General features: G+C 43.6%; 1 protein-coding gene across 1 annotated transcript in view; it reads left to right on the top strand.

Moving 5' to 3' along the window:
- RGL1 (ral guanine nucleotide dissociation stimulator like 1) overlaps window positions 1-24,969 on the top strand; it is a 114,431-nt gene that overhangs the window by 51,641 nt on the left and 37,821 nt on the right. The window contains exon 4 of the mRNA XM_083359083.1: window positions 16,962-17,039. Coding sequence (XP_083215209.1) covers window positions 16,962-17,039 — 78 coding nt within the window. The remainder of the gene's footprint in view (window positions 1-16,961; window positions 17,040-24,969) is intronic.

The raw sequence follows: 24,969 nt of genomic DNA, 5'->3' as shown, positions 1-24,969 counted from the left end.
GTCTTCACGTCCCGGCGGAACGAACGAAAATCAGGGGCAGTCCTGAGCTCTACGGGTAACTGGTTCCAAAGGGCAGGTGTGCCCACAGAGAAGGCCCTCCCCCTGGGTGTTGCCCACCGGCAATCCTTTGCCGGCGGCACCCTGATAAGGCCCTCCCTGTGGGAGCGCACAGGATGAAGGGAACTTGATGCCGGCAGCAGGTGTTCCCTCAAATATCCCAGACCCAAGCCATTTAGGGCTTTATAGGTCATCACCAGCACCTTGAATCTCACCCAGAGGGCAACCGGAAGCCAATGCAGCTCGCGGAGCAGAGGTGTTACATGGGAGTATCGGGAAGCCCCCATCAAAACTCGCGCGGCTGCATTCTGCACCAGCTGAAGCCTCTGAGTGGTCCTCAAGGGCAGCCCCATGTAGAGAGCGTTGCAGTAGTCTAACCGGGAGGTCATGAGCACATGAGTGACTGTGCGCAAGGCATCTCGGTCCAGATAGGGCCGCAACTGGTGCACCAGTTATGTGTTATTTATAACCAATAATAAAAAAATTAAATAAATAAAATCAAAACAAATTAATATTTTAAAAATTAAAAACCTGATGCTTTGGAAACAGAGGTGTGCCTTGTGTTAGACACAGTTTTTTTCTGACCATTAGTATCCTTGCTATTTAAATTTCCTGTAATTTATTCAATCATTTTTATAATATACATTCCCTGATCTTATGACAGTTGTACATAACTGCAGAAGCAATGCCCTTTTAAAGAATTCCTCTGTAATGCTCAAATATTTATGGAGAACTTAAGTCTGAAATCTAATTAACTGAGGGTCCCAAACTCAAGCAGCCCACAACAATATCCTCTAACTCTGAGTGTCATCTAGACTGAGCCTTGGGAAACACTTTGGCAGGAGGAACAACCAATCTTGGAATGACCGGTGGGTCTCTTAGCAACAGTGGAACCCCACTGGCTGATCTGTGCAGTTGAACACTTGGCACTTTGCTCTGGGCAAGGCTGCCTTCAAGGAACTCATGCCTGTTCTTGCACATCCATGACAGATGCCATTTCTTAGGTGGAATGAGGCTCTTAAGGCAACAAGAAAGCAAGGATTGGCTAGGGAAGCAAGCCAAGATGCTGATGTTATTTAGGGGAGAGAAGAAGCAGTGGGAGTGGCTGATGAAGCTTGCCAGCTCTGGCCACCTCACCAGAAGAGGCTCTGCCAGGGAAGATCTCACTCCTAAGCAAAGAAAGAAACTGCTTGATGAAGAGTCAGAAAGCCAATGAGAAAAAGACCAAAGGAAAAAATGTCCTCTGCAAGTACAGAAGAAGAACCAAAACAAGATTTTGGCACTGATAGGATGGCATTCTTAGGTTATGTTATCTTAGATATGATTCTGAACAAAATATTATATATCAACCCAATAATAAAGCCAAGCATTCTGTCCTGGTTCATGAAAAGTGCTGCCAATTAATGGCCAAAGTGAAATGGGTCGTCTTTAAGAGCTGTTTCACAGTAAGTGGTTTTATTTAATACATGCATGTTTAATGGTAAAGTATGCTCCTCCTCACTCTCTCATTTTTGATGCCAGAGAGACTTTTGTATCATTGTGTGAAAAGTTTCCTCTGTTGTCACCATCAATAAGGAATGTCTCCTCATGTATTTCTTTTGATGATCTCAGTCTGAGTCTATGTGCACTAACTTGGAAATAACCTTAATTAAACTTACTGGTCCATCTGCATAATTACACAAAGGAGACAGATATTCCTGAGAGAGATATAATTTGCTTAACATGGAATCTGTTTATAATTTGTTATTTCACAAAATTCCTTTATAGGCCTGGATTAGATGCTGTCTTTATGTGACTTCAGTGAAATTTCCCTCCCTTTTTCCCCTTAAAACTCAGACAAGATAACACAGACAATTAAAAAGTCTTTTTAGAGGGTTTCAGTTATATTGAGAGTTGTGTGTTAGTTTTTTACAGGTTCTACAGATTGTCTTCAGCAGGGTTAAACCCAATGTCATGGTGACTTAGTGTTTAAAAGCAATTATAACCCTAGTAATTTGGTCCAAATGCAGAATTTATATACATTAGTTGATGAAAGCTATATTATGGATAAAATATTGTATTATTCATCTTTTCTTGGAAGCAGAAGATCCTAAATCCTTCTCTAACATGCTAATCAAGTGACCAAATGCTGGAATGCTGGAGTCTTATTGATGATTGTCAGTCTTTCTCCCTCTGTATTTTCTGCACAAGAGCAATAAATGCAGAAATACTGTATGTGAAACAGATAGTAATTTATGAAGGCCTGGTACTCTCTCAGCTTGATTATTTGCTTGCAGATGTTTCATTACCCAACTAAATTTTATTATTTTATTTTATTATTATTTTAACTGTTCTTAATTTTTGTAATTGTTGTATTGTTATTTTAAAAACCTTGTGAACCGCCCTGAGTCCTACAGGAGAAGGGTGGTATATAAGTCTAATAAAGATAAAGATAAAGATAAATAACATCAATGTGACTAGAATGACTAGTGTAACACTGATAATGTTAGCTAGATGAGTAATGAAATGTCTGCAAGCAAACAACCAAGTTCCAGGGACTCCACAATTATTCTTCTATTGGAGACGCTTAAATTAAAAATGCATTTCCTCCTTCTTTATAATTTCATGAATTTTAATCTTATTCTTTAGTCAGAAAAGCTACACACGTAACTTACAAATATTACTACAGGTAGTCCTTGTTTAACAACCACAATTGGAACCAGCAACTGATGAAGTGATCACTAAGTGAAACCACAACTGTGCTTATGGTCTTATTTCCTTTGCTTAACAGATCTGCGAAGGTTGTAAATGGGTCATAAAGTTATTTTTTTAATCACCATCATAATTACAAATGGTTGTTAAATGAGGATTACCTGAATTGATAAAATAGTGAAGACATGACATACCAGAAAAAGTGATAGAGATTGGTACTATTATTACTCTTGTTTTTATGTGGTGTGATGCTGCTGTGATCTTTGGGCCCTGTGTTGTGAATGAGTGAGCCCATGCTAACTTAGTTTGCTCTTGACTGCAACAAAACCAATTATATTTCAGGTAATTTTAGAGAGAGAGATTTCCTTCTGCCCTTTATAAGCTGCTGCTCGAAAACTATTCTGATTTTTCTTTGTTTTTTGCTCTATTTTGTTTTTTTTTTATGATGTTGATATATTTAACTATCTCTTACTGGGGTTTTCCCCCCCACCCAAAAAAGTGGGGTAATAATCAACTGTAACAGTCACTTTGGGATTATTTTTGGCTGAAAAATATCCGAGTTTATCGAGAAAACTTTTGATACCCCCACTAAATTCTCAAATAGTTTGGATATTACAATTGTGATATGTGATGAAATCAGTATGGAAAATGCACAGGACGTCTCACTTTTTTGCTCCTTCCCCCAAATTTCTAATTAATCTTATAATCTTGAAGCAGGATGAATATGAAAATGCTCATCTAAGCTTTTAAAAAGAAGAAACAAAGTGCCATTCCTCAATCTAAGAAAGAAACAGAAAAAGATGGCTCAAATTATTTTGCATCCTTGCCCTGCCTCTACTGCAGCATTCTAGATGAGAAATAATAATTGAAAAATGTTAAATGTAGACCTTTTCTTAATTTGAGGATTGTGCGTAGGACATTTTCATTAAAGATGCATTGAGATCATGTGTGTTTGTGTTCGACGTAGTAACTGAAGTGAAATCAGGATAAATTTCTGCGACTGTAATAAAGTTGGATTTGATTGATATAACTTGACTTAGATTTCAACAATTGCCAAAGTGACAGATCTAAATTATTTCTAGAAATATAATGGCAATGATACCTGAACACGTTATTTCAACACCATCTTCCAAACTATGTACTTTATCTTATTTTTATTGTATTTATTTTACAATTTTAAAGAACTTAAAATTTTTAACAAAGGGGGGAAAGGATGCAAACAAGAGAGAAGGGAAAAAGTAGAACTCTCCTAATGGGTAGCAACCAAGGAGAACAAAACTTTCTTCTAGTGGAATTAAAACACCAAGATTGATGAAGTTTTGATCTCAGGAAGTAGGGGATTTCAGCAGTAAGGAACATGAAGACGCAAGCACAAACAAACAAAACCCACTGGGATTTAGAGAGAGAGAGAGTAGCAGAATAAAGACAGCAAATATATAATAACCTCAACCAGACAATATCAGGAAATTTTATTTCCTGTTGGAAAATGAAAACCACTACAAAGCAGAAAAAAGGGGGAGAAAAGATGGGCAATAAAAAGATCAAGAAATATGTAATATTTAAAATAAGCAACAGCAATTGAAGAGATTTATAGGCAGGGTATACAGTAACGGGAGAGAGAAAATATATGAAAATAAGGTAAACACAGATGTAAATGGATGTTTCTGTTGTTCAGCAGAACACAAATGGGAATGGTGGGCTTTCAAGCAAAAGAAAACTGGGATGGCTGCATTTGGGAAAAGGAGTAGGAGATAGTCTTTTCAATCAAGATTTGCTTATTTGTTATAAGTCTGTTTTTACATGTGTTGTTTTTCTGTTTTTTTCCCTATAATTTGAAATGGGAGAAGGAAAGAAGGAAAAAAAGAAAGGACGTTTCCAGTTATCCATTGTTAGAATCTGTTCTCAGCATTTCTTATGCATAATGTTTCCTTTTCTGGATGTATTTAGTTGAATTTGTGTTCACTTGTTTTGGCTGATGTATATCCATGAAAGCTTTTTTGGTGAGGCTGGGTGACCTTTGAGTCGGTGTTGAGTTCTAGCAACTGCCTGTACATGTCACTGCACATTTTTTGGCAAGATTTTAGAAGTGGTTTTCTATTGCGTGATTCCTAGGGCTGAGAGAGAATGACTGGCCCAAGGCCATGGAACTGGTTTTGTGCCTAAGGTGGGACTAGAATTCACAATTTCCCAGCTTCTAGCCAGATGGCTTAACAAATACACCAAACTGGTCCTCATATAAAACTTATAAACATATTTTCAGTTTTAAATATTGCACGTTCTTGTAGGTATTTCCATTCTTAAGTTACAAGGTTCTTTTTTTTTTTTTATTGAAAAGTTTTACAATACAATTTTCCATTAAAAACCCCCATCCCCCTCCCCCCTCCCCTCCCTACCTCCCCCCTCCCTCTTCCCTCCCCCCTTCCCTCCCCCCTTCCCCCCTCCCTCTTCCCTCCCCTACCTCCCCCCCACCCCCCTCCCCCCCCGGACTTCCCAGAGCTAAATACAAGGTATATATATATAAAAGCAATCATAAGCAACCATATACTAACAACCATAAATTCTAAAATCCATCACTCTCTAACTTATATAAGAACAAACAAAACTTAACATTATTAAATATATATAAAAAAGAAAATAGGAAAAGAAAAGAAAAAACACGAAAGAAGACTTATTCGAATGCTAGATAAAACTTCTTAACCCTATACTTATTCTGGATAAACTCAATCCACTTTCTCCATTCCATAATATAACGTTCTTGCGAATGATCTTTCAAATAAGCCGATATCTTCGCCATCTCTGCCAGGTCGGAAACCTTTAAAGTCCATTCTTCTATGGTCGGCAGCTCCTCTTTCTTCCAATATTGTCCTATCAAAAGTCTTGCTGCCGTAACTAAATTCAGCATCAACTTAGAGTCCACCACTGTAGCATCAACAATTATTCCCAACAAAAAAAATTGCGGACAAAACTTTATCCTCCTTTTAAAAATCTTCTGTATATTCCACCAGATTTTAATCCAAAAGGCCTTAACCTTTTTACATGTCCACCATATGTGAAAATATGTTGCATCTTCAACCCCGCACCTCCAACACTTAGGCTGATAATTCGGGTACATACTTGCAAGCTTTTTAGGATCTAAATGCCATCTATAAAACATCTTATAAAAATTCTCTCTTAAATTTTGAGCTTGAGTAAATTTCACATTCCTCACCCAAATCTTCTCCCACATGTCCATTGTAATAACTTCCTGGATATTTTGGGCCCATTTTATCATACAGTCCTTAACAAGCTCTGTTTCTGAATCAATCTCTATCAATGCAAGATATATCCGTTTAATGTGTGCAGGTCCCTGATTTCTAATTTGCTTTATCAAATTTTCATCAATCGTTGCAAATCCAATTTTCTGGTCTTCTTTCCACCTGGCCCGTAACTGAGTATATTGAAACCATGTTTGAACAACCTTCTCTTCTCGCAAGAAGCTATATGATTTCAAGCACCAAACATTCCTTTCCAAACTTAAAATTTCCTTGTAGGTAGTCTCATCGTGTTTGAAACCAGCATGTATATTTTCTATTGCGTGTTTTGGAATTGCCCACAATGGTATCTTACAACTTAGGTTCTTGTTGAAAGGTAAAATTTACTACAGTATTTATCTTCCTTTTTTAAAAAATCACATAAATAGAAAAGGTTGAACAGAGATTTTTTGTTGTCTGTCTGATTTATAACACCACATAAATTATATGTATACAGGTAGTAGTCCTCAGCTTACGAACACAATTAAAGAATCTTGGTCGCAGTAGTCATAAGTTTAGTCTTGATTTTACAATCATTTTATGACAGTTGTTAAGTGAGTCACCATGGTGGTTAAATGAGTAATATGGTCATCAGTCTAAATCCAGCTTGATAAATTGGCATTTTGTTTTGTCAGAAAATGACTGCCGGACTCTGCAGCCAGACCATAAGTGTGAGCTGTTTCCTAGAGTTTCTCAAGGATATGCCCATCTGGATCCTGAGTGTGGTATCATCCGAGATTCTAGGACAGGGTGGGAGGTTATAGTCACTGTCGTCTGGGGTTGTTTCTCCACAAACAGCTATACGTGAGACCTTGTTTGTGAAACTGGACCCTAAGGATCAGATGGGATTGTTCCTTGTGTACCGCCTTCAATACTGTGAACTCCAGGTGGTACTTATCTAATTCTTCCTCCTCCTCCTATTTTCCCCACAACAGCAACTCTGTGAGGTAAGCTGGGGTGAGAAAGAATGGCTGGCTGAAAGTCAGAACTTGCCGTCTCCTAGGTTCCTTAACCACTAGACTAAACTAGGAAGAAAATAGAATAAGGTTATTTCATCCTTCCCATTTTTTCTGAGGCTTCCTGATTAACTATCACATAGTTGCATTAAGCATTATTGTAGCACTTATGAAGTTTACAGCTTTACACTTCAGGAAACGACTAGGTGGCTAAGCCTCAATTTTGAATAGTCATAATAGATCTAGGATTTTGAGCAGCATTTAGGAATCTGGCATTTATAATCCCATTACATTTTAACAAATGGAAGGTTACAGTCTTACATTCATTAATCTGTAAATGAATTATATATATATAATTTATATATATATATGAATTATATATATATAATTATATATATATATATATAATTATATATATATATGAATTATATACCGTATATAATTATATATATATATATATCCTTTGGCCATATTTACAACATCGGCCCCAAGAGACTATTCGAGCACTATATGATCCATCGTTATTCCGAAGCGGACTTGTATGCCCTTAGGGCAGTTCCTGCCTCATGGGCGCGACCTGCCGCCTGTTTCCATACTCCCCTTAATGACGGGCCCAAGCTTTTAGACTCCGAGAGGTGGTTGGGCTTGGATAGGGGCCTCGAGTTAAGACGTGCTAAGAGGCCCCTGATCAGATTTTTAGCCGGTTATTTTAAGAGGTTAGGGAGGGGGAGGGAGGGTGGGGTGGGGAGGGAACCTGTAACCGGCACTCAGTCTGGACCTGTTAGAGGTCCTGACGGGACGGGGTCGGGGGAGGTGGCTGCTGGCGCTGGGAATGTGGGGGTGGGGCATCGAATCCCCACGGCGATAGGGTATGGCAGCAGGTGTTTGCGCGGAGGGTCATATCAACATCTGGGATTGCGCCCCCGCTATCTTCGAGCGGTGGCGTGCTCCGACCCTCCGGTTAGCACCCTCTTACCCGGGGATGAGGGTGATCAGGCCCCTGAGCTCAGGCTGGTCTATTTTAACGCTAGATCCGTAGTTAATAAAGCTCCCCTCATCCGTGATCGGATTGAGGAGGAATGTGCGGATCTAGCGTGCATCACGGAAACTTGGCTGGGCTCGGAGGGAGGGGTGCCTCTCACCGAGTTATGCCCGCCGGGTTTCCGGGTGCTGCACCAGCCACGGGCTCAGGGTAGGGGTGGTGGGGTGGCAGTGGTTATTCGGGAGACTTTGTGTCCCTGGGAGGCCACCATTGTCCAGATGGCCGGGAGTGAGTCCCTCCTCTTGAGGTGTGGTCCTCGGGTTCAGTTGGGCTTGTTGCTTACATACCTGGCGCCCAGCTGTGTGGCAACAGCCCTGCCTGAGCTGCTCGACACCCTCTCAGGGTTGGCGGTGGAGTTCCCCAGGCTTATAGTCCTGGGTGACTTCAACCTGCCTTCACTGGGAGGGTCGTCGGAGTTAGCTCGGGAGTTCATGGTTTCCATGACAGCCATGGGCCTGACCCAGGTTATTGAGGGCCCGACTCATGAAGGGGCTCACACTCTCGACCTGGTGTTCCTGTCTGGACAGTGGTTGGATGATCTGGGAGGGGGTTCTCCATCCATCACCCCTCTGTCATGGTCAGATCATCACCTCCTGAGGCTGGTTTTCCGTCATGCCATCCCCCGCCGCTGGGCGGCGGAGCCGACCAGGTGGTTCCGCCCCAGGCGCCTAATGGACCCAGATCGGTTCCAGAGGGCACTTGGGCCTATACCTATCACCCTTACCCACAGCCCAGTCGATGCCCTGGTGGAGGCCTGGGAAACGGCAGCCACCAGGGCACTCGACTGCGTTGTACCCATGCGACCTCTGACCCGACGCAGATCCCGTTGGGCCCCATGGTTCTCTGTGGAGCTCCGGGAGATGAAGCACCGGAGACGAGGTCTAGAGAGCGGTTGGAGATCCAGCCGATCCGAATCCGACCGATTGCAGTTAAGAACCTTTATAAGGTCTTATCTTGCGGCGATAAGGACGGCGAAGTCTAACTACTTTGCCGCCCTTATTGCGTCCGCAGATAATCGCCCGGCCGCCCTGTTTAGGGTGACTCGCTCCCTCCTTAATCAGGAGGTGAGAGAGGATCCCTTGCAGGGACGAGCCGAGGAGTTTAGTCATCATCTGGCGGACAAAATCGCTCGGATCCGGACCGGCTAGGACTCTGACTGGGCAGAGTCTAATGTGGAGGAATCAGGCAGTCTTGAGCACGTTATCTGGAATGAGTTCGACCCTGTTTCCCCTGATGATGTGGACAGGATCATGGGGAGACTGAGCACCACCACCTGTTTGTTGGACCCGTGCCCCTCCTGGCTAGCTTATGCGGCTCGGGAAGGAACACGAGGCTGGTTCCATGCAGTAATAACTGCATCCTTGAAGGAGGGTGTCTTTCCTGCCGCCTTGAAGGAGGCGGTGGTGAGACCCCTTCTCAAGAAGCCTGCTTTGGACCCGGCTGTTTTAAACAACTACCGTCCAGTCTCCAACCTTCGCTTTCTGGCGAAGGTTGTTGAGAGCGTGGTGGCGCATCAGCTCCCTCTGTTCCTGGAGGAAACTGATTATCTGGACCCGTACCAATCGGGCTTCAGGCCCGGACACAGCACGGAGACGGCATTGGTCGTGCTGGTGAATGATCTCTGGAGGGCTAGGGACAGGGGTTGCTCCTCTGTCCTGGTCCTATTAGATCTCTCAGCGGCGTTCGATACCATCGACCATGGTATCCTACTTCGGCGTCTCAGGGGGTTGGGAGTGGGAGGCACCGTTCTACGGTGGTTCTCCTACCTCCAGGGCCGCTCGCAGTCGGTGTTGACAGGAGGGCAGAGATCCGCCCTGAGGTCTCTCATTTGTGGAGTTCCTCAGGGGTCGGTTCTCTCGCCTCTCCTGTTCAACATCTATATGAGGCCGCTGGGCGAGATCATTCGTGGTTTTGGGGTGGGGTATCATCAGTACGCTGATGATACCCAACTTTTTCTTTCCACCCCGAACCAACCCAGTGATGCCGTCTCCGTGATGTCCCGGTGCCTGGTGGCGGTTCAGGTCTGGATGGGGAGAAACAGGCTTCGTCTCAATCCCGCCAAGACTGAGTGGCTGTGCATATCGGCATCTCGGGTTAACCAAGTTATTCCATCCTTAATGATGGGGGGTGAGGTGTTATCCCCCGTTGATAGGGCTCGCAACTTGGGCGTCCTCCTGGATTCACGGCTCAATTTCGAAGACCATATAGGAGCCGTGACCAGGGGGGCTTTTGCTCAGGTTCGACTGGTGCGCCAGTTGCATCCCTATCTGGACCGAGACGCCCTACGCACAGTTACTCACGCGCTTGTGACCTCCCGTCTGGGCTACTGTAACGCTCTCTACATGGGGCTGCCCTTGAAGACCACTTCGAGGCTTCAAGTGGTGCAGAATGCGGCCGCACGAGTTGTAATGGGGTTTCCCGATACTCCCATGTAACACCTCTACTCCGTGAGCTGCATTGGCTTCCGGTTGCCCTCCGGGTGAAATTCAAGGTGCTGGTTATCACCTATAAAGCCCTACACGGCCTGGGTCCGGGATATCTGAGGGAACACCTGCTGCCGGCATCAAACGCCCTTCGCCCAGTGCGCTCCCACAGGGAGGGTCTGCTCAGGGTCCCGCCGGTAAGAGATTGCCGGCGGGTGACACCCAGGGATAGGGCCTTCTCGGTGGGAGCGCCTGCCCTGTGGAACCAGCTGCCGGTGGAGCTGAGAACTGCCCCCCGACCTCCGATCATTCCGCCGGGGCCTGAAGACCTGGCTCTTCGAGCTCTCGGGCCCAGACTGAGGAGAAATTTTTAATTTGGGGTTCTTTTTAATTGAGTACAGGGTCAATTTAATATTTTTTAATTTGGTTCTTAATTTTTGTATTTTGGATTTTTAATTCCCTGTAAACCGCCCTGAGTCCTCAGGGAATAGGGCGGTATATAAATACAACTAACTAACTAACTAAATAAATAAATAAATAAATATATACCGTATATAATTATATACCGTATATAATTAAATAATTATATATATATAATTTGAGCCGGGCCAAAACAGGAATGAAAGAGTTAATTAGCAAGGTCCATTCAAAAAGCCTTGACAAATACTTAAACATATATATATATATATATATATATATATATATATATATATATATATATATATATATATATATGTGTGTGTGTGTGTGTGTGTGTGTGTGTGTGTGTGTGTGTGTGTGTGTAGATCTTTGGTCATTCGGGTTTTTCCCCACGTAGAATTGGAGGTATCAGGGCAACGTATCGACAAAATCTCATCCGTCATCCTCAGGCTGGTGGCTTCAGCTTCGTTCTTCTGGGAGAAGTGTGTGGTAGTGGCTGTTTTTTCTTCTTTTTTAAACTGCCAGAGGGGGTGTGGTCTGTGGGTGGAGGTGTGCTCTGATTGGGTGGGGGGTTAGCTGTGTTCTGATTGGGTGGGGATGTGTTTTTTGAGTGGATGGGCTGGTCTCAGCTGCCAGCCTTAGACCTGAACTGGTGAGTTGTGCTGCAGTGTGTGTGTGTATGTGTGTGTGTAAATTTTTTTTAGATTGCTAACAAAGAACTAAAGGGTGATATGCATTTCAAACTTATTTGTTCTCATCAGTCAGCCATACCCTTCTGAGATTCAAAGCAATCAAAAAAAAATTTATACAGACCTACGCACTGATCATCCCTTCTACTGGCAAAAATGTCCTGATACAGGCCTGGTTTTTTCCCCTCTACATATAAAACTTAATCTGCTCTTAAACATTCTCTCAAAAATCAGGCTTTATTGGTTTCATATTTTAGAGGGAAATATGAATATATAGTATGGATGTTTAATATTAATATTAAACTTTAATTAATATTAAAGTTATTTATTATTTTTAAAAAATATGTGGCCACTCCGCCTATATACCTTAACCCTGGGTGCTCTCAGAAACACAGACATACTGTATGTGCAATGACATTGAAATACTAACCCAGTTAGTAGTCCTTTCTTCCCAGTAGTTCAGAGTAAGCTTTTCATTTTATAAAAGGTATTTCTGAAAGGATCATAAGTCATCTGCACATTTATGAAGATTTGAAACTTATGTATTCCTGAAAAAAAATTGCTACAACAAGACATGGCAAGTATATTCCTAATACAAGAGAAGTCAGCCACTAAATGCTGTATATAGCTGATTTATGCTTCTGAAATTGATCTGGACTAAACTGATATGTTGAAATAGGCACTGATGGATATGAATCCAGGGTTTCATGACTTCTCAAATACTACCTCTTTATCCTAAAGTAATTTGGATGCACGTTTTTCATCATAAGCCTTTTATTAAGTATTCACTCATGATGTAGCAGACTTGGTATTTTGTTGAGTATATCTTTGGCAAAGACTATCTAACTGGAATCTGTAGTCAAATCCCAGTGTCTGAAGCAATCCTTCATAAAATTTATGTTCTGTATATTTTTATTGTGCACCAGTTTTGAAAATAGTCTGGCTGCGTATTGTATTCTCTGTGTCATATACAGAAGTGGTGAAATATGATATTCCCACCATGTCTTAGTGGTAAAAGCAAAGGATATTATTTTCCTTCTTTTAGCCTTCTTTGTACTATAAGCAAAATGTAGATAACGTCATCAGGAGAGGATATGCTAAAATCAAATTCATAGGGACACTGTACATGGATGAATAGTGAAAGGATAATAAAATATCATTTACTGTGAAAAATATTAACATTATTGATACTTTGTTCAAATTCAGTACTGGCAGAGACAGCCAGCAAGTTTAACACTCCTCATTCATGTAATTTTAGATACATTATGTGTAAGAATGTATTTAGCAAGTTTTAAACCTTTGTTTTTTACCATGGTGGATCACTTGGCTTTTAAAAGTTCATTCTGAATCAGGATTTTACTTTGTAGATATTTCTGTTGGATTTCATTTATGTCTTGCTTTAAAACTGATATATATTTATCTTTTGGAATAAACAAGGTTTAACTGTATAAATAAATGCAGTATGGATGTATGATTTTTCCCCGAGGATCTATTTATGCAATTCTCTTTATTTCCTAATATTTGATCATAAGAAAAAGAATGACTTATAAATGGAATATAATATAGGTTCATTATTGTAATATTAAAATTCTAACATTTGAACTGTATTTACATTTTCTTTTCTACCTTATCTCAGGAGAGAATTTTACGACCATTTCAGTTGTTCTGGAAGTAAATTTGTTTAGATTTTCTCAAACAGTTTTTCTAGTGAAAAATTCATACAAGTCCAGAAGAATACTCAAAGAGCCACTTGGACCCATTTCCCAGAGGGAAAAAAAAACACTGGGAGCCACAAAACTCTCATGCGTGTGCGCACACGTGGACGCATGCAAGGGGGGAAGCTTGATTGAAGAGTTTAATTAAAAAGAAATAGAGGATGCTGTGCATGAGTTCTCACTCTTTCTCTCCCTCCCTCCCTCTCTCTCTCTCCCCCCGCCCTCTCTCCCTCTCTCCGATCTTCTGCTCACCTGGCAAGCTGGCTTCACACTGTTCTCAGACAAGCTGGCACACATTCTTATTGTGCTGGCTCTTCTGCCCTGCTTTCTGCTGCTTCCTGCTTCATGTGGAGATGCAGCAAAGGCAGGAGCCCCACCCAATAAGCTTGTCAGCTTCTCGGAGAACAGCGTGAGGCCACTCTCTTTTTTACACACAAACACACACACACACACACACAGAGAGAGAGAGAGAGAGAGAGAGAGAGAGAGAGAGAGAGAAGGGAAGGGAAGCGCAAGTGCCTCTCTGTGTCTCTGTCTCTCTCTCTCTGCAAATGGTGGAGGATGACTGGGAGCCGCAGAAGAAGGCTGAAAGAGCCACATGTGGCTCCAGAGCCACAAGTTGCTGACCCGTGGTCTAGTATATAGAGAAAAAGGTTTCTCCTGGAGTGAACTTCTGGACCCGGAACCATGATTCTAAGAAGAAAATCTTTGAGAAAAAATGGGAAAGCTCTAAGAATTTAAAGAAAAAAGATTTATAAGAAATCTTTTTTTATACAAACTTGGGTGGGCTGTTTGTTTATGCCAAGGGGAGGGAGACAGGAGAGTTAAGGAAGCTGATTTAAGCACTGACCATGTTAAACAAGGATCCAAGACAAATGATATTTTGGATGCACACTGAGAAAACGAACTGTGGCAAAGTCTCCCTTAGCTTCTTAGACCAGCCTTCTTTATTAAACAGAAGAAGGCTGGCTTAAGAAGCTAAGAAAGATTAGCTAATAGATAGTTAATAGCTGTGCTCACTGGGAATTCCAAGAGGAGTTTTTAAAACATTTGGAGGGTATCAGGTAGAGCAGGGGTGTCAAACTCAATTTCATTGAGGGCCACATCAACATTGTGGTTGCCCTCGGGGGGGGCTGGGTGTGTGTGGCTGGGATGGGTGTGGCCTACTGGGTGGGTGTGGCTGGGGTGGGCATGGCATACTGGGTGGGCATGGCCAGTTCAACATCACTTGCTTCAGGGGTTCCTGGGTAGGACTGGGGCAGGTCTGAGGGTCTCTGGCAGAGAAGGATGGGACCGGGGCGAGTGCTGGGACATGGTTCCTCCCATCCTCCCTCCCTTCCATCCTCTGTTCCTTCCTTCCTTCCTCCCTCCCACCCTCCATTCCTTCTTCTGTTCCTTCCTTGTTCCCTCCCACTCTCCCTTCCTTCCTCCCTCAGTTCCTTCCTTCCTCCATTTTCCCACCCTCCCTTCCTCCCTCCCTCCGTTCCTTCCTTCGCCTTCTCATCTCTTTCCTTCCCCTGTACTCAGGAAGGGGTGATGGGAGGGGGTGGGATTGCCAGCACTAATATGCTGCTGCTGGCCATTCCTATACCATGTGGGTGGGTGGGGGCAGTCCCATTGAAAGGGATGCCTCGTGGCTGCAAGGTTGGAGGTGCTGGTGGGTGGTGGTGGTGCTGATCTACAACCTGGTTGCGTCCATCAAAGCCAGAACGTGCTCAGCCTAAGATCCACTGGAACCAGCAAGGAGCTGCCCCGCCGCCTCTGTCCTGCCTCCCGGGTGTGTGCACAGGAGACGGCCAGTGCTGGCATCCTGGCTGAAGTCAGCCTGCAGGGCAAGACAGCCAACAGGGACGCCGGACTCTACTTGCATGTACACCCAGGGGATGGGGTGGGGCTGCCCCATCGATTTAAGGCTTGAGTGCATTCTGGCTTTGATGGATGCAACCAGGTTGTAGATCAGCGCCAAACCACCACCACCACCACCAGCAGCAGCAGCACCTCCAGCCTCGCAGCCATGAGGCTTTCCTTTCCCTGGGACAGTTACCCCGCATGTGGGATAGCAAGACCGGCAGCAACATGGCAGTGCTGGCAATCTCTCCCCCTCACATCACCCCTTCCTGTATGTGGAGGAAGGAAAGAGATGAGAAGGAGAGAAAGAAGGAAGGAAGAGAGGGGAATTGGGGGATCGGTGCTGGCTGGGAGGCTTTGCCAGAACTCTTAAGGATTCAGCAGAGAGGTCGGGAGCTCCAGAGGCCTCCGCGGTGGCTGGGGGTGGGCGGGGCTCTTGGGGAGGGATTTTTAAAGGGAAGAGAAGATTGACTGGGGGAAGAAGATTTTAGTTTCTCTTTTCCAGAGAGACAAGCCAGAAGGAGGGAGAGCAAGGTAGGAAGTTTATTCTCTGGAGAGAGAATAAAAAGACTTTTTGCCTTCCTAACTTGCTTTCCCTCCTTCTGGCTTGTCTCTCCGGAAAAGAGAAACTAAAATCTTCTTCCCCCAGTCAATCTTCTCTTCCCCTTTAAAAATCCCTCCCCAAGAGCCCCGCCCCGCCCCCAGCCACCGCAGAGGCCTCTGGAGCTCCCGACTTCTCTGCCGAATCATCAGAGCTCTATCAAAGCCTCCCACCCAGTGGTGATCTCCCCCAATTCCCCTCTCCACTACACTTCCTTCCTTCTCTCCTTCTCATCTCTTTCCTTCCTCCATGCTTAGGAAGGGATGATGTGAGGGGGAGATTGCCAGCACTGCCATGTTGCTGCCAGTCTTGCTATCCCGCATGGGGGGGAGTCTGTCCCAGTGAAAGGAAAGCCTCGTGGCTGCAAGGCTGGAGGTGCTGAGGGGGGGGGGGTGTTGGCGCTGATCTACAACCTGGTTGCATCCATCAAAGCCAGAACGTGCTCAGCCTAAGATCCACTGGAATCAGCAAGGAGCTGCCTTGCCACCTCTGCCCCGCTCCACAAGTGTGTGCACAGGAGACGGCCAGTGCCAGTGTCCTGGGTGAAGTCAGCTTGCGTGACAAGACAGCCAGCAGAGACACTGGACTCTGCACGTGCATGGAAGGGGGTGGAGCAGGGCTGCCCCATGGATTTAACGCTGAGCGCGTTCTGGCTTTGATGGATGCAGCCAGGTTGTAGATTGGCACCTGGTCGGCCTGGGCCAGGTCAAGGTGTGGCGGGCCGGTCCTTCGCTCTTTTCAGAGGAGGTCCCCAGGCCAGATGGAACCACATGTCGGGCCGCATCTGGCCTGCGGGCCTTGTGTTTGACATGTCTGGTTTAGATGTTCACTACTGGAAGAAAATGGAAAGGAAGAAGTAGTTTGGAGAACTGACAGATAAGAGTTAACCTATTTCCCTGATAAGTGTGGCTAATGGGGTTGGAATCCAATACATCTGGAAACTGTCAAATCAAGGAAAACAGGGCTGTTGTGATCCTTAAGAGCTGTATATAAATTAAATGCTATTTATATTATGGTATTTCTTAAATCTAAGGAAGTAATGAGGTCCAGGAAGCATATGGTATGGGATGCACAAGGAGAAAAGACCAAATTCCAGAATCTAGTTGTGTTAACTTCTCTGTTACAAATTAAGTACTGAGTTCAAAGCACTTCCTAATAACCTTAGAAATAGCTTTTCCCAGTTTATTTATTCTTACTGCCTGATATTCTTATAATTCTCTTGTCTTTAGATATGGAAATCTGGAGATTTCAAACTGTGGAGAAGATGGGAGCCAGAACAATACTGAGACCAAAACAGTACTCAGGAAGTAAGTGTTGCATTTCTCTGAACAGCAAGAATCATAGCCAAGGTTGAATACCAAGAAAAGGATGTGGTCAGTGTTCATCTCGAAATTATACACAAATCAGTTTATTACACAAAGGAATGTAGGAACTTTGTCACAACTCTACAAAAGATCAACATCTTAGAAAGATGAGAAGTTAATTGTCAAAAACTAGAATTAGTAGATAAAATACTTGTGGGCATTATCCAACCAAATTAATTTTGATAAGTACCGTAGATTAGGAAATACATGCTTCAGCATCCCCACATTAAAATAAGTGGCTTAAATATGACTGGATTGGTATTCCTTTTGCCTGTTCTTCACAATAATCACAACTTTATTCTATTCTGCTTATTTACTTAACTAAAAATTATCTTAAATTTTATGTTTGATTTAATATGTGAATGATTTCAGCATTGTGCTTAGAGGATTTTAGTCATCTCAATGCAAAATTTCACTGAAACACACAGTTATTGTATTTATGACAAAGTCAAGCTAGAAGCTGTTTTTAACTATCAACCTTAGAGAAAACATATCAGCTTGAAATAGAGAGCATTTTTAGTTTTAAACTGTACAAAGACTCTTTCCCTATAGTTGGGTGTGCTGCACAGGCAATCATCAAGAGGACGTTTAAGCATGATGTCAGAGTCACTGTTACTAGGAGTGGTTCCATCTTCACTGATCTGTTAAGTAGAACACACCGTGTTATTATGGGTCATGCATGAAACAAATTTAGCTTTTCCTCTTCCTCTCAAATATGCATGTTTTGAATGTAAGAATGATTACTTCTCTGAAACAGGGACAGCCAGTAAGGCTGACAGGATGTGAAATGCTAATGATGATCTGGACATATACAAAATGTAAGTTGCCTTGAAGTTCGGCTTTCTCTGCAATGCTGTACAGTAATTTCCAAAATCACTCTCAGTAAGCATAATGCTCCTTTCTTGTCCCTCATATCAGAAGTCCCCAACCTTTTGGGCACCAGGGACCGGTTCCGTGGAGATAGGTTTTTCCATGCACCAGAGAGTGTGTGGTTTTGTGTGCTGACTGCATCCCACAGATTGGGCTTTGCTTGTTTGTGTGGACCGGTTGCTGGCATGCCGAGGCCCGGTAGCGTTCCACAGACCGGGGGTTGGGGACCCCTGCCTCATATTATGTTAAAGTCAATTTTACTGACTTCACAAGTTAATAGTGCAACATAAGTGGCATATATATATCTCCTAGAACTCCAGCCCACATTCATCCATCTGATAAAACAGATTGCTGTTTTCAAAAGTTCATCACAGGGTAAGCCAGTCTTTTTCTTTAGGAAAATCAAAGGAAAACACTTGTACTTGTTCGACTTTCATCTATAACTCCATGAATTTAGTATGACTGAGGGAAAAATAATTCAGTGAGTTTCTTTGCTGAGAAGACTTTAACCAAACCAGGTTTCCAAGCACCAATCTCAGAACAACAGTGTACTGCCTATAAAATGTAAACTTCTTACAATAAACAGAAACTTGAGGTTCCTGCTCCAGCATCTGAAAAGGCCCATAGTCTGATTCCTTTGTCCCTTCAGAAAAAGTAGCATGACTCTGAGCTAATTATTAACCTTTCAGGTCTTGAGAAATGTCCTTACTTGGCATTGACACAATGTCTTTTTTGGGTTAGACTTTCTGATTTTTCAATGTCTGGCAGAAAATAGTCCCTGCATTATTCTCTCCCTCTGCCCCTTTGTCATGAAGTACTCATTGTAACTCACAAGATAATTTAAACTATCTCAGATATGCCAAGGGGATTTTGGCATAATATGGTGGAGAGATAAACTGGCTGGGCTTGACTCCAGCCTAAGCCATTGATTTCCTTCTGGTGTTGGGCAAGTCTCTTGACCATTGTATATTTTTTTAAATTCAGCTATAAAATTGAACTGGATTATTGTAGATACCTATTTTTCCTTTTCCAAGACATAGTGGATATTTAATTCCCTCCTCCTTGTCTCCTATAATTGCCTTCCTTTGGGAAATGATTTAAATTTTAACTTTGAAAGTATGTGTTATCTTTTTGCACTTCTCTGGCCACCAGTTATGGTATGCAAGCGTCAATATAAATAACTATTTTTTTTAAAAAAAGACCTAGGGTTATGGTATGCAAATGACAGTATAAATAGGAAATTGAGTTTTAGATGTAGTAATTAGTTTGTCAAATACTAGAATCTTTGATGGTAAAATTGCAGGATTACTCTGATTTTTCTGAAGTATCATTGCCTTTGGTTTTGCTTTTAATGATGCACTTTCCAGTTTACTACTTCTTTGTGGTCAGGATTTTGTTTCCTTTGTCTCCTGTTAATTATTCCTCCAGTAAAGGAAGGTGTCCTCTTTCACTGTTATATAAATAATTGCATCGAAAGAATGGAGTTAGTTGAAGCAACCACTGAATGAATGTGAAAGACTTCTTTTACAGCCTGGGAAATCCACAGTGAGAGAACTGTTTTAAGTTTTGTTTGTGTTGAGTACAATCTAAGTTCATTCTAGTAAAGGGTAAAATAACAAAAGAAACCACTCTGGCTGACTTAAGGAGAAAAAAAGCCAAATAGTGACAATTAAGAGAACTGGAAAATTGGGGAAGGTTCCAAAACAAGTCAAATTATTTGGACAATGGGAAAAGAGAGGAGTGAGATCATAGTGGTTTAGTACAGTCCACATAAATACCAATATCATGAAATTATAGAGACCTACCGTATATACTTGAGTATAAGCCGACTCGAGTATAAGCCGAGACCCCCAATTTCACCCCCAAAAACTGGAAAAAGTTGGTGACTTGAGTATAAGCCGATCCGCCGTTCTGCAAGCCTCCGCCGCCGGCTGCTTCGTTCCGCAGCGGAAAGAAGCAGGCAGGCTGCTTCGTTCCGCAGTGGAAAGAAGCAGCCTGCTTCGTTCAGGCTGCTTCGTTCCACAGCGGAAAGAAGCAGGCAGGCAGGGGGCGGAGGAACGGAGACCCGGCGACGTTTGGGGAGGTTTGGGCGCCTCTCCAAATATCCCCAAACGTCGCCGGGTCTCCGTTCCTCTGTGCCCTGCCTGCCTGCTTCTTTCCACAGCGGAAAGAAGCAGGCAGGCAGGGGGCGGAGGAACGGAGACCCGGCGACGTTTGGGGAGGTTTGGGCGCCTCTCCAAATATCCCCAAACGTCGCCGGGTCTCCGTTCCTCTGTGCCCTGCCTGCCTGCTTCTTTCCACAGCGGAAAGAAGCAGGCAGGCAGGGGGCGGAGGAACGGAGACCCGGCGACGTTTGGGGAGGTTTGGGCGCCTCTCCAAATATCCCCAAACGTCGCCGGGTCTCCGTTCCTCTGTGCCCTGCCTGCCTGCTTCTTTCCACAGCGGAAAGAAGCAGGCAGGCAGGGGGCGGAGGAACGGAGACCCGGCGACGTTTGGGGAGGTTTGGGCGCCTCTCCAAATATCCCCAAACGTCGCCGGGTCTCCGTTCCTCTGTGCCCTGCCTGCCTGCTTCTTTCCACAGCGGAAAGAAGCAGGCAGGCAGGGGGCGGAGGAACGGAGACCCGGCGACGTTTGGGGAGGTTTGGGCGCCTCTCCAAATATCCCCAAACGTCGCCGGGTCTCCGTTCCTCTGTGCCCTGCCTGCCTGCTTCTTTCCACAGCGGAAAGAAGCAGGCAGGCAGGGGGCGGAGGAACGGAGACCCGGCGACGTTTGGGGAGGTTTGGGCGCCTCTCCAAATATCCCCAAACGTTGCCGGGTCTCCGTTCCTCTGTGCCCTGCCTGCCTGCTTCTTTCCACAGCGGAAAGAAGCAGGCAGGCAGGGGGCGGAGGAACGGAGACCCGGCGACGTTTGGGGAGGTTTGGGCGCCTCTCCAAATATCCCCAAACGTCGCCGGGTCTCCGTTCCTCTGTGCCCTGCCTGCCTGCTTCTTTCCACAGCGGAAAGAAGCAGGCAGGCAGGGGGCGGAGGAACGGAGACCCGGCGACGTTTGGGGAGGTTTGGGCGCCTCTCCAAATATCCCCAAACGTCGCCGGGTCTCCGTTCCTCTGTGCCCTGCCTGCCTGCTTCTTTCCACAGCGGAAAGAAGCAGGCAGGCAGGGGGCGGAGGAACGGAGACCCGGCGACGTTTGGGGAGGTTTGGGCGCCTCTCCAAATATCCCCAAACGTCGCCGGGTCTCCGTTCCTCCGCCCCCTGCCTGCCTGCTTCTTTCCGCTGTGGAAAGAAGCAGGCAGGCAGGGCACAGAGGAACGGAGACCCGGCGACGTTTGGGGATATTTGGAGAGGCGCCCAAACCTCCCCAAACGTCGCCGGGTCTCCGTTCCTCCGCCCCCTGCCTGCCTGCTTCTTTCCGCTGTGGAAAGAAGCAGGCAGGCAGGGCGCAGAGGAATGGAGACCCGGCGACGTTTGGGGAGGCGCCCAAACCTCCCCAAACGTCGCCGGGTCTCCGTTCCTCCGAGCCCTGCCTGCCTGCTTCTTTCCGCTGTGGAAAGAAGCAGGCAGGCAGGGCGCAGAGGAACGGAGACCCGGCTTCGTTTGGGGAGGTTTGGGGAGGTGCGCGCGCACCTCCCCAAACCTCCCCAAACTTCGGCAGGTCTCCGGACGGCGGTGGCTTGGGAGAGGTGAGCGCGATCCCGGAAGCTCCAAAGCCTCGGCCGCGCACAAGTCCTCGGTAAGTTTTTTTGTTGACTGGAGTATAAGCCGAAGTGGAATTTTTCAGCCCAAAAAGTGGGCTGAAAAATTCGGCTTATACTCAAGTATATACGGTATTATAACATGCATCCTTTCATCTCAAGATCCTAAATGTGTTTTCAATTTTTTTTTGTATGGGGCCACATTCTGGACATTCTTGCAGAATATTTATTCTTGTGGGGAATGGATGAAAGTAGGATTCACTTTATATATATATATATATATATATATATATATATATATATATATATATATATATATATATATATATATATATACTTTATATATATATATATATATATACAGTATATATACTGCAAAATTACAGTCAGTAATAAAATGTGATGGTTTTTAGTTTTCTTCAATAAGTGCCATTATGTGCAGCTTTTAATGTGTCACAGTTTGGTCATATTTCATTGACTAGTTTAGCCCTGAAAAATATGGCTGCCAAATGGATTATTGTATTTTTTCAATCTCATTTAAACCCAGCAAAATCTGGGTTAATAATAGTTGAGCTCCAAGCTTTTAAATCTTAGGTTTTTCCTCTCCTGGCCTGAACTGTTGTGTTTACATCAGTATGGACTTGAACTACAGAGGAGCTAGTGAAAGATTCTAGACTTCCAGTTAAAAAGCACAGTTTTCTGAAAGTATGCCCATGATTCCACATCAGTTTTTTCCAACAAATGGACAGACAAAATGTTAAAAAATTAAAAAGTCCTCCCCAGGAAAGAAAAATTTCATTTGGTTTATTTTCTGTTTAAGATCTTGGAAACTAGCTCCATCTGTGTTTTCAGCTGGCAGAAACAGGGTGTTACTTTTCAGGGACATTAAACATTGAGGCTGCTACATAGTTTGGCCTTCGATCCAGCCTTTTTCCGGAAAGCTTTCCTCCCTAATGAGCTGATTAAACAGTCAGCTGATGGGAGGCCAGTAAGTTATAAGGCAGTCTGCATAGTTTGTTTTATTGCCTCTGTGTTGATTGACATGATATTGTAGGGAAACTCAGAGCTTACTGTAACTTTGAACTCTACTAAGAGTGCAGCCATATGTCTTATGCTTAATAATACTCACATTCTGAGTAGAATACAAAGGGAGAAACTTCACACCTTCCAAACAATAAAATATTTTATTTCCTCCAGGCTGATATGCTTGTACTGTGTATCTAACTGATAACTGATATTCCACTGAGTTAGCTGCAATCTTATCTGCTGGAGAAAGACTATCACTTTCTGAGTAGAGTGGTCATTTGCACATTTCTGAAAAAAGGGTTCACATATATTTTTGTGATTTCTATGATTATGTGCAAATAATTGTTTGCAAATTTATACTGTACATGGAAAGTTTACATATATAGAATCAGTGTACCATGGGAAAAACAATGTCTAGGAGGGGATCATTATAAATGCTGAGCTTTTGCTTTGTTAACTGTTGATAGACAATTTCTAAACTCCTGTTGCCCATTTCTATGGCTTTTCTGCCTTTAAGTACGTACAACTTAGATGAGACAGCTCTTCCAGCTGACAGCAATTTTAAAAAGGAAAGCCTACTTTATAAAGGATACAGCCATATTGATTTAAAGAGACATTAGGAAAGAGTACAGAAATTCAATTTCATGTAACATTCATACCATGCTCCAAAATAGGTTTTGCAGATTTTTGAGACAGGATTAAACTCTGTTAATACTGTTAACTATTAAATTTAAGGCTATAAATAGTTGTGTAAGTAGACACTGCTTCCCTGGGCACCTTCAGACTGAACTATTGCAGTGCGCGTTATGTGGGGCTGCCCTTGAAGAATATCCTGAAGCTTCAGTTGGTACAGAATGCAGCAGAGTGAGCTGCATTGGCTGCCAGCTTTCTTCTGGGTCCAATTCAAGACTTTTAGCCTCTAAATCCTTCCTGGCATGGGGCTGGTTATCTGAGGGATTACCTCTCCCTGGTTACATCAACCCACCTCACTAGATCTGGCAAGATAGCCACGTTGCAGATACGATCAGCTAGAGACTTTTCTTAGGTGGATCCTAGGAGATTTGCTTTCTCTGCTACCGCACCCCCTTAGAGAACATTCTTACCCCCCAAATTAGATTAGCTTCCTTTTGATATTCTGTAAAACCCTCAAGTCATGGCTATGTTGTCAGGCAACTGGAGACCTGCGCAAATGACTCCATTGTTGAGATGGCCATATTTATCCTCTCTTTGCTGTGGTTTGTATTTTTTGTATTTATGATATTTATCAAAAAAAGTTTTTAAAATTTTGTACATTTTTGTTTTTATTTATTGTTTTTATCTAATTGTTATTCACCATTCAGAGTCATTTTGGTGAGATAGGCAACTATATAAATTTGATTAATAAAATAAATAAAATAAACCTCTGCTGATGAAAATTTGTACACCATGAATCAACTTCCTTTCTCCAGAACTTTCATCAATGCTTTTTAAAAAACTATAATCTTTTTTCCAGTTCTGCACATTCCCTTCACTAATGCTAAGCCAAATTATTGTTTTTTGCAGAGGGGCTGTTACCAAAACCTTTTGAAGCACATTAATGCAATGCTTCCTGATCATGGGACTTCCAGATATGTGGACTTCACCTTCTAGAATTCAGAGCAATAACTTTGCTGGCTATTGAATTTTGAGAGGTGAATCCCATGTTTGGAAGTACCCCTTAGTGGAAAATACTGCATTCATAAATGAGAATTAGGGAACAGCGTTAAGATCCTCATTCATATCCTTGGTCAATGTTCTTCAGTCTTGTGGTATCCAAATGGGCAGGATTACAGTTCCCAGTATTCCAGCAGCGTGGGCTTTGTCCAAGCTGCCCAAAATTGATAAGTGCTGTTCTTTTAAGGTATCAGGAGGTTGCTGTATAAAGGCTTTGCTAAGGCAGAATGGTCTGAGCTTGGAATGTGCACAGTGTAGAGAAAGAACAAGACCGAAGTGTTTCCCATCAACATGTCAACAATTTGTTGACTTAGTACTTTTCTGCTGCCCTTTGCAATGTGCATATCGGTCATAGTGAGGGCTGTTGAGCTTAAAACAGTTAATACTACAGGATTTATATGGTTTTTGTTTTCCTTTTCAAAGAATAACAAGAATACTCAGTCTTTTAACTTCAGTTGTACTTGCTTGCAAGTATGCATAAGAGACCTTCTTATGCTAGACCACAGGTCTGCAACCCGCGGCTCCAGAGCCGCATGTGGCTCTTTCAGCCGTCTCCTGCGGCTCCCCGTCCTCTGCCATGTGCAGTCCAAAAA

The sequence above is a fragment of the Vipera ursinii genome, assembly GCF_947247035.1.
Source record: "Vipera ursinii genome assembly, chromosome: 3".
In the NCBI taxonomy this organism is placed as follows: Eukaryota; Metazoa; Chordata; class Lepidosauria; order Squamata; family Viperidae; genus Vipera; species Vipera ursinii.
This window is presented reverse-complemented; position numbering and strand designations above follow the sequence as displayed.